General features: G+C 42.3%; 1 protein-coding gene across 1 annotated transcript; it reads right to left on the bottom strand.

Moving 5' to 3' along the window:
• Positions 1 to 9,497: 9,497 nt before the first annotated feature.
• LOC123038742 (uncharacterized) lies at positions 9,498 to 10,955 on the bottom strand. The gene has a single exon (XM_044462232.1). The coding sequence runs from the start codon at positions 10,953 to 10,955 to the stop codon at positions 9,498 to 9,500; it is 1,458 nt and encodes a 485-aa protein (XP_044318167.1).
• Between the last annotated feature and the right edge of the window lie 246 nt (positions 10,956 to 11,201).

Raw genomic sequence — 11,201 nt, forward strand, 5'->3', positions numbered from 1 at the left:
TTTTACTCCCTCCGTTCCTTTATCTAAGGTGTATTATTTTCAGCACGGTGACCAAGGCACATAATTATGTACGTGTTAGGACGAAATTACCCTTGGCAAATTTATTGGTTAGTGGAAAGTAAATCAGTTAGTCCAGCAAAGTAAGAGATACATGCAATCGACATAAAGATAGTTTCCTTCTTCTGCTACAAGGAGAGATACAGACAATCAGAAGAGAGATACTTTCCTTTTTCTGAAGGGCTAACAAGGGAATTATGAGGAATTAGAAGAAATGCACCTTACATTCTAGAATTTTATCAAAAAACAAATACACCTTATATAAAGGAACGGAGGGAGTATAAACCTTCAGTTTGCTCTTCAAACATCTCGCGCAATTTTAAAAGATAAAACAAGAGCAGTCACTATGCGCCCACCTCGGGAACCTTCCCGACTCCGTTTTCCTCCCATTCTGCTTGTTTCCCAAGATAAAAAATCTTTATATACCCCCCGAACGTATTGACCTGCGTATCACAAAGAAATCTTCTGTTCTTCTTTTTCTTGCCGTTTTCTGGCAGATATGAAAATATGTCATCTCAAGATTCAGAGGAAGAGAGCCCTATTTCCTCTGGACCAAAACATCTTCAAGCAGACTTTTCCCTATAGGAGAACAAGCTTACGGACGAGAAGGATGAAGACAAATCTATTCCTCCTCGTTTCCTAAAGGAGAACAAGGATGCATTATGCAAGAGGATATCGAAGCTTGAGATGAAGTACGATGAGTTGAAGATAGATAATTTTTACCTCCGATACAAGGTGGAGAAAAAGGATAAGCTCGCTACTACCTCAACAACAACACCTTCATCATCTTCACCCTCAAAGGAACTTGAGTATTGGGTATGGGCACTCCCCTTGGCTTGAGGCATGCTTGGGGGAGGTGCCCCGGTATCGTATCAACACCACTACCTTTGCTTTTATTTATCTTAGTTCGATCTTTAATTATATTTTGGTTTAGTTTGATAAAAGATTAGTTCGATCAATTTTCGAGTGCTTGCTTAGTGATCTATCTATCTATGTATCGTGTGCGAGATATATAATAAAGTTTAGTTCAAGTTTTGTTTTCTCTACTTTTATGTTTCAATCAAAATAAAGGAGAGAAAATAAATGAAAAGTTCATATGCTAATCTTATGGTAAATAACGACATCACATAATGAAAAGTATACATAGTAAAATTTATTGGAGATTTACAAACATAGCATTGGTCAACGATGCAATTCATGAAAGAACTAATAAGGGAAGAGAAGATTCACATGCAAATACACTATCTTGAACATCTTTTATGATTGTGAGCCCCCATCAAAATACTATATGCCAAAATTGTTGACGTTGGACAAGGAAGACAACGTAATGGTTTATGCTTGTTCATATCCACATAGAAGTTATATTGTCATGGATCCTTTAACATGTGGTGCTTGCCCAGTATCTTTTCTAGCAAAAAATTCTGCACTAAGTAGAGATGCTACTTGTGCATACAAAAATCTTAAACCGAAATATTTTTCGAGAGTCCACCATACCTAACTATGGATTGAGTAAGGTCCTTCAAGTAAGTCGTCATCGGTGCACTAAGGCAATAAAAATTACTTCTAAATATGTTGGATTATTTCGTGTAAGAGAAAATTAAGGGTTGTACGAACTTGTGATGGCAATGAATAAAAGCGACATACTGCATAATAAAGGTTGAAATCATAAGGGGCAATATAACGTGATGTTCTCTTGCATTAAAGGATTTGGCATACAACCAAAAAGCGCATGGCAACCTCTGCTTCCCTCTGCGAAGGGCCTGTCTTTTACTTTTATGCAAGAGTCAAAGTATTCTTCCCTATTCCCTTTTATTTTCTCTTTTTGCAAGCATCATGTGGTGAGGAAAGATCTAGGCACATATATCCAGTTGAATATGGGTGAGCATGAATTATTATTTGTGGCACCCCGGCTCAGAGAAATCGAAACGCACCCGTATCCAGCCCAGAGATCGAGGTGAAGTATTCTGGAATACGACACTACTTAGCATAGAACAAACCAGCTCTCTGTTACAACATGAATACGAATACAAGGTCTCCGATATTACAATGAATAACACCGGCACGGCAACACTATGCCAACCACAGTTGCTCTATGCAAGCAGCATAACAACTCGAGGCAGCGGAACCTCTACTGGCAGCGGAAGAACTATTGGCAGCGAAACAACTATTGGCTGCAGAACAACGAATGACGATGATGGACTCCAATCCGCAGGGACTATGGCTGGAACGTTTATCCTAGCTCGCGAACAAAGGAACCACACCAAACAAGCAAGCAATCCAGGCATGACCTGCAAACTGGCATGACACGCCAGGTCAGTACATTGAATGTACTTGCATGCTCATAATATCCAAAAGCAGTCAAGGCAAACAACAGCATGACATTAGCAGGTTAAAGCAATCATAAGCATGGTATTAACAGAACAACATGGCAAGCACAACTAAACATGATACAATTTTAGCATGGCACGATCATATGAACATGATGATACTACATGCAACAGGTTAACATATCATGCACCAACTTACTCTTGCTTGGCGGTTACCTCGTAACCAAAACATGCATTACTTACCACCGCAGTCATCGCACGATAATCTCAGGATCAAATCAAGCTTGGTATAACAATACCGTAGTAATCATTACATGACCACAAGGCGCTTGACCTCTACCCGTGATTCTCGCATATCGCCACAAATATCCAACAACTCGATATCCTCGATACTACGATGATTTTCTCACAATCACATAAAGATCAACCAACTTCTTTCATCATCGAATCAGGGTTGTTATTAAGCACATCATTATTATTACTGTTGACCCATAGTGTGACCGACTTCGAACTGGGCCCATATCCGCAGGCGCGGCTATCGCTAGATTTAACACACACCCTGCAGAGGTTAGCACACTGTACCCTCACCACGGAACCCATGGCCTCGCACTCCCATTCGGGTGGACCAATGGTGTTCCGACAAAACCAATCTACTGCCTTGACACTCTCCCCGCCACTCCGACCAACTCCCCTCTGGGATAATTCATGGGTGGCCCCGTGCCTACCAAAGGCATCAACGGCCACCGTCATGGCAAAACAAAAATGGTCCCAAACGGAGACAATCCAGGTACACAACAACAACGGGCACACAAGGCTTATGTCCGCCTACCTGATCAGGGTAGCGCGCGCCCATAACCTTCCCTCGTTGGAGGCACCGGCGAGAGACATGACAATAAACCGTGTTAGGGCCCTTCCCATAAAAGGAAAAAGTCGTTGCACTCAGCTCGGTTCAGTGGCACCATGACTCAGCCAACAGTTGTTCAAGTTCATTATTATCCGATTAAACTTGAATGCAATAAGCTGAGCCATAATAAAATCACATGATGCAACTACAATGCATGAGGATGATATCAACATAACCATGGAGATGCAACATAATCATCGAGCATAACCATAATGAAGCATATACCCAAATGAGCATGGCATACTGACGAGCATGAATAGCACAAGCATAACTCTACCATAAGCATAGCATGACCACTAGCATCATGAATAAAAATACCATGCAAGAACATAGCAAGAACATAGCAAGAACACTACCAACTAAGCATGTAACCAACTACAGGCAATGGAAAAAGCATAGCAACAGTACTGAATAACAGACTAAGCATGCATCCAAATGACATCACTACTACCAGCATGTATTACTACTACCAAGCATGACTTACGAACATGATACTAGCAAGTAGCACAAACGTAACAAGATGCATCGGAACATAGCATGAAACTGGACAAGAATCCACGAGCATAACCGAACAACGACAGTAGTAGCAAACAAGCAGGCAGATAACGGCAAACTTTTATTAAATATTCAAGTTGAAAACCAAGGCTACTGCATGACTATCATGCAAGTGGCTGTTGTGGCTTGCCTGGGGGTGATGGAGACTCCGGGAAGAAGTGCGGTGAAGCCATGGAAACGAAACGCCGGACGGTTCTCTCTCGGAGGGGATGATAAGGGCAAGGGCAAAATGGTCATTTTCACTGTGGGATCACCTAGTCAAAATGTTACCAACAGAAAGAGCTCAACGAGACAAAGATGTGACCGTTGGTTTCACCTCGATCGGAGCTACGGTTGAAAAGTTGTGGCCGTTCGTTCGTTAGGCAGAAAACCAACAGGATCTGCTTTAACTGATGAACGTTCACCAAATAGAGGGTTCGGCCGGCGGCTGAAAAAAAGAGAAAGCGTATTTATCATATTACTCTCCCGCATAGGGAAGGCGTATTTTTAACCGAAAAAGAACGTAAATGCGCTTACACTAAATGAAAGCGTATGCTGCCAAATACGTCGTCACTTAAATCCACGCGGGCCCGGGTTGGGTCAGCGCTGGAGTCACTTATATGTGGGGCCTAGAGGGGAGGCGAGGCCCACCTGGCCAGCTGGCTGGGCGTCGTCTTCCTCCTCCCTCTGTCCCGATCGCGAACAGAGGAGCGAGCGAAGGGCGAGGCTGGCGATGGGCTCAGCAGCTACGGCCAGCTCCGGCGGAGCTTGGACCGCCAGAGTGCTCGCCATGGAGCGCCGCGTCTGGGAGGCCCTTAAGGGACGACGGAGGAGGACGGGGGAACGAGGGACTGTGGGGAGCAGAGGCGGGCGTCGGCGAAGGGCCGTGGACGGAACGGCGAGATGCTGCTGCTCTGGTGGTCGGGAAATCTCGGGCAGAGGCTTGGGAGCTGCAGGAGAGTCTCGGGGTCCTTATATAGGCGCTGGAGGGCTTCGAGAGACGCTCTAGAGAGATCAAACTAAGCTACAATGGAGGTGCAGAGGCTGGACATGTCACGGGCGCGATGACGGCGACCACACGGCAGTGTCTCATGGCGGGGCAGCGATGCAGAGTGACTGATTCGAGCACGGGCTACCTCCAGGACAAGGATGGAGGTCGAGACAAGGAGGGAAACGACGGGAACAGGGCGACAACGTGCCAGAGCACGGTTTTGGCTGATGCACCCCGTGGTCACCGCGTGAGATGGCATACGCGGTGCACCCCTCGCTGCAGCTCATTAAGATGAAGATAAATGGTACTTGCTGTAGAAAGTGCGATAATGGCTAGATTCAGATATTTGGATGATGCACTCACATATATGATTGGATTGATCTGCATTTGAGCATGGCCCAATGATTTGAAGATATGAAGATGCCCAAAATGTTTCAGGCCATTTGGATGAACCAAAATAGCACTTGCTTCACAATGCTTGATTCTAAACAGAAACTTGGAAAATATCCACAGGGCAAATGGAGTAATGGATTGATCCACAATTTCGGTTAGGGAGTTTATATGGATAATAAAATGTCCTGGTAAATTGGCAGCTTAAATGAATTAATATAAAATATAGTTGCTTCACAAACTGAAAATCGGACCAGAAACCAAGATTTGGAGTTGTGCTCACATAGAAAGGTTAAATGAGCTCAAATTGGGTGGACGGTGATGATTTGACCAAATAAAGGATGTGGCAAAGTTTCATCTCATTTGGACATGCCTAGAATATACTTCCTTCACAAAGTTTCTTCTTGGGTAGAAACTTTGTAAAATCATTGAAACATAATTACTAGGAAAATGAGGTTGAACTTTGGCACAGGACAATTATATGTATATTAAAAAGTGTACAAGAAGTTGGGAGTCAATTGGGCAAAGATAAATAGCACTTGCTTTGCAAAGTGCCATTTAGGGCAGAATAGGAAAATAATTATTGGAGGATTATTTTTAAACATGGCAATGAAAAGTTTTGCAATATTTGAGCAATATATGACCCAAACAATTTATGAAAATTATTTGGGGATTTTTGGAGTGACAGAAAGATGGGTTGCTTCACAACCTAGGGAAAATATGATAATTCCTTTATCAGAAAAGGAATATTCCCAATAAAAAGAATACTGGGATTTGAGCTAGGATGAAAATGACATGAGCTAGGGATGATAATGAGGATGACAAGCCTCTAAAAAACCTAGGAAGACATGATCTTCCCAAGTTATGGAACCACATAGCCACATAAAAACAAATTAAATCCAGAAATCCAAGAAAATCCTCAGAAAAAGAAATGGGGAAAATCCAGGTTGTCACATTATTGTTGACATCACCCTTGAGGTGAGTATGTTGGGAGGCATAACTAAAAGCCCCTATATTTTTATGTGTCCGGGTGAAACTTTTTGCTCATGTGTATGCGGTGAGTGTTAGCAATCATAGAAGATTATATGGTGGTTGAGTATGTGGACTTGCCTAAAGGCTCCGATACATGAGCCTCCCTAAAAAGATGATGAATTATAGTTGTAAAGTTGACTGAGAACATAGTTTTTTAGTTTTCAATAAAGTTTATGCTTCTACTTCGATATTGTGATGAATTGTTACTTGTTCATGAGAAGTTATATGATAAAGTTTGTTGCTGCTATAATAATATGCATGTTGTTTCCATGTCCGTATTTTGTTTTTATCGACACCTCTCTCTCTCTCTAAGCATGTGTTCATGTTTTCGATTTCGGTTTTCGCTTGAGGACAAGCGAGGTCTAAGCTTGAGTGAGTTGATACGTCCATTTTGCATCGTGTTTTCTTACTGTTTTTCTATTGTTTTTATGTATAATAATGCTTTATGGAGTAATTCTAATGCTTTTTCTCTCATAATATGCAAGGTCTACACAAAGAGGGAGAATACCGGCAGCTGGAATTCTGGACCTGGAAAAGCTACATCAAGCCACCTATTCTGCACATCTCCAAATAAGTTGAAACTTCATGGAGGTTGTTTTTGGAATATATAATAAATATTGGAGCAAATAAGTACCAGAGAGGGCCCTGGTGGGTTGTGCCACTTGGGCGCCCCAGGCCCCCAGGAGCGCCCTGGTGGGTTGTGCCATCCTAGGCCCACCTCCGATGCCCCTTTTCTGGTATATAAGTCATTTTGACCTAAAAAATAGAGAGATGACTTTCAAGATGGAACACCGCCGTCTTTAGGCGGAACTTGGGCAGGAGCACTTTTGCCCTCCGGCGGAGCGATTCCGCCGGGGGAACTTCCCTCCCGGAGGGGGAAATTGAAGCCATCGTCATCACGAAGAACCCATTCATCTTTGGAAGACCAATCTTCATCAACATCTTCAACATCACCATCTCCTCTCAAACCCTAGTTCATCTCTTGTGTTCAATCTTTGTACCGGAACCTTAGATTGGTACTTGTGAAGGACTAGTAGTGTTGATTACATCTTGTAGTTGATTACTATATGGTTTATTTGGTAGAAGATTATGTGTCCAGATCCATTATACTATTTAATGTCCCTATAATCTTTAGCATGTTTATCACTTGTGAGTAGTTACTTTTGTTCTTGAGGCCACTGGAGAAATCTTGTTGCAAGTAATCATGTGAACTTGATATGTGTTTGATATTTTGATGATATGTATGTTGTGATTCCCTTAGTGGTGTCATGTGAGCATCGACTACATGACACTTCACCATATTTGGGCCTAAGGGAATGGATTGTGGAGTAGTTATTAGATGATGGGTTGCCAGATTGATAGAAGCTTAAACCCTAGTTTATGCGCTTCACAAGGGACCGATTTTGAACCAAATGTTTAATGTTATGGTTAGATTTTATCTTAATACTTTTCTCGTAGTTGTTGATGCTTGCGACGGGGTTAATCATAAGTAGGAGGATTGTTCAAGTAAGAACAACACCTAAGCACCGGTCCACCCACATATCAAATTATCAAAGTAGCGAACATCAATCAAACCAACATGGTGAACGTGACTAAATGAAATTCCCGTGTGTCCTCAAGAACGCTTTGCCTATTATAAGAAACCGTTCTGGCATATGTTCTTTGCCACAAAAGGATTGGGCTACCTTGCTGCACTTATTATTACTATTGCTACTCGTTACTTGTTACAATTATCTTGCTATCAAACAACTTGTTACCGCTATTTCAGCGCTTGCAGAATTTACCTTGCTGAAAACCACTTGTCATTACCTTTTGCTCCTCGCCGGGTTCGACACTCTTACTTGTCGAAAGGACTACGATTAATCCCCTATACTTGTGGGTCATCACCTCCCAACCCAAGAAATGGTCTACGCACTTTGAAATAGCATCAAGATTCTGGTAAAAGAAGGGCCATCAACACTGCACCTGGTATAACTCGTTTAGTCTCTTGCCATGAGGGCTAGACGACACAGTGGACAGTCATTATGCAAGTTTTTATTTTCATTTTTGTTCCAGAAGAAATATCTTAGCAAAAGGAGGATCTGATGTATTCATAGTGCACGGATTTGTTAAATGGAAGCTCAATGATGGAAATTTTTGTTCTCCCTTAGGCCATGTAGATTCTACAACTTGCTCAACACACAATAATACAGCCATAGAATGTCTAGCATTTTTTTTAATTAAGCAGCCCATTTAGAAAATGTTGTAGCATGGAAAGTCCTAGTTGCTGATTGTTAGCTATCCACCCCTAGTCTTTCATTTACAAAGGCCACGAAAATGGCAATTTTTGGCCAAATTTTAATATACTAGACTACAAGGCGATCATTAGCGTACAAGATCCCATCACATCTGGGAGGGCACTATTACATCTGCAAATGAACGGATGATACAGGGTGTTGCTTCGAACGTTAGCACCATATATCTTTTAAGAGGAATTTTCAGTCATCTAGCTCTACCAACAAAATTTGAGCCATGGTGGCATATCACAATCCATCTTGGTTGAGTAAACATCGGCCCAACTTCTTCCTCCATCGACATGTGGGACCTAGCCAACAACAAAGTTAATAGAAAACAAACCGTTTCTCTTCCGATGGGAGCGTCCATCAGAAATTTATCCCCCATTCTCATTCCTTAAACTAAGCCATGGCGGTGGGATGCAGGTGATGCATCACCTCAAGGGCTCACACGCATGGGCGACTGGTGGGTGGCAACGTGCGTGTTGTGAATGTAGTGTACCACCATGGTGCCCTGCAAATTCTTTGAAAAAGATTCCTCGGTAATTTGAGTTCAAACCCATTTCGATTTCAGGAATTTTGCAAACATTTACTAATCTACACACAGAGCTTCGTCCTCTTTCACATGTAGTCACACTGCATTTTTGGTTGGTCCATTGCAAGCGTGTATGCCAATATGGCACCAACTGTAGTAAATTTTAGTCACAACTATGCGATGATGATGATGATGCACATACCTCTTAGTTTAATTTCTGTTTCATTAGTAAGTACAGTATAAGCCAACTTACTGAGATCTGTAGTGCGTTTAGTTCATGATGTCTACGAAGAGAAAGGTGGATTGTTGGATCTGATACAACATAATACAAGTTTTATATTGTACGGTAATTGAGATCTGTAATACAATTAGTTCAATGGTATACATGAATACGACCGTTTACCATATATCAGAAATACAACAAGAGTTACATTACATGAGCTCTAAAAAAAACTTAAATTGCCACTCCTGGTCGCTTCCGCCCTAGCAAAGCACTACCTTCACATGTGTCCTGAGCATGACTTGTAACAAAATAAACAAATGATTTATGAGGAGGTAATCTTGATTCCCATGAAGTTAGAATAAAGTCTCCTTGTGGTCTAATACTTGGATCTGCTATAAGTCCTCCCAACGTGACACTTGGTGATTCCGCCTTGATTGAAACATTAATTGTATAACGCGTCATGCTAAGTGGATGCAAAGTCAAGTCCGTTATGTCCACTCGATGGCCTTGTGATAAACGCGTGCTTGGTTGCACACCATCTATGGATAGGTTTCTTTTAAGAAATCTTATCGCCTTGTCCAATGTGCAACGCCAAAACCGAACATTGAGATTTTTTCTCAATACATCAGCATATGAATTTGCTGCGATAAGTGAACCTTGCATATTGTTCAACACCTTGACAAATTCGTCTGCTATTTGAACTAACCGTGGATGTTCTGCAGGGTCTATGCTCCCAAATGCCAATGCCTTGAAAAGGTACCTCAACTCATTCTTTGATAGAACACTAAGGAAAATTGGTTTCACCGATCCAAACCTAGCTAATCCTTTCAGTTTACTTAAGATGATTATCTTGCTTCCTCTACCTATTCTTACGAAAAATGACTGAAACCTTTGCCAATCATCATCAGCAACATCGGAAGCAAACTCGATAACTACCAACATCATTCCTTCCATAGTCCTTCCATGGTCAAGTATGCTCAAAAGGTTGTCTCCATCTAAGTGCAATACAGAGGAGAATCGCGAGCGAACCCTTTCATCACCGCACACATGGGCAACCAAAGTTTTCTTCCCAGTTGTTGGACCACCTATAACCGGGAGAACTGCCAGTGCATGATCCCCATGAGGGTCGTTGTGCTGCAACAAGAAGCTTAAGAGCTTTTGCTTTTCAGCATGTCTGCTGAACATGAAGTTGTCAGTGTAAAGATAAACGTCATATGGCCTACGAGACATGCGTTCACATCCACCCAGAAGCACAATAAATTCTACCATGTTGGCAATAGCAATTTCTAAACTTTCCAAGGCACCATGTGACTCAAGGCGTATGGCCTTATCAGTTGATGTTCGTGGGCGCTTGGCTAAATACAAACTGCTGCTAGATGAATCGTTGCTGTTAACCTTGTCAATGCGCCCACCATCTTGGAGGGCTCGGTACCTCGAGTTATCCAGCACACTGTATCCACGGTACATGGCCTCTGAGAGCGTTTTGAGCTGCATCATCATCATGGAGTTGGTCATGTATCGTGTGTCCGCCTCCTCGACGATGGTGCAAGCTCTCATGAGAAGATGCTGCAACCTCTCCAACACCTTCTCCTCTGACTCTGCATGGCTAGAGGATTGGTACTTGTTCGTCAGAAAGGAGATGAACCGGCTCATCAGTTCACTTGCAACTACAGACATGGCAACCTCCATGTTTGAGATTGATGAGGTAATCTGCCTTTTGGTGTCTAGACAAATATAACTTGGCTGGCTTCTGCCAAGTCTTGCACAGCAAGGATGGTTTTAGCTGCACCGAGGGTTGCTGAGACTGTCCAGCTTCCCTTCGACACTTATATGTGTACATGTCGAAGAGGTTGTCTAGTATTTTTAATATTGGCTAGTATTTTTAATATTCACATTAAGTAGGTCCAAATTAGCTATTGGGTTTCTATTGACTCC

Source organism: Triticum aestivum, chromosome 2B (assembly GCF_018294505.1).
Source record: "Triticum aestivum cultivar Chinese Spring chromosome 2B, IWGSC CS RefSeq v2.1, whole genome shotgun sequence".
NCBI lineage: Eukaryota > Viridiplantae > Streptophyta > Magnoliopsida > Poales > Poaceae > Triticum > Triticum aestivum.

What these genes read in the sequence shown, in the direction of transcription:
- LOC123038742 (XM_044462232.1), bottom strand. Translation starts at nt 10,955, where the DNA reads ATGGAGGTTGCCATGTCTGTAGTTGCAAGTGAACTGATGAGCCGGTTC.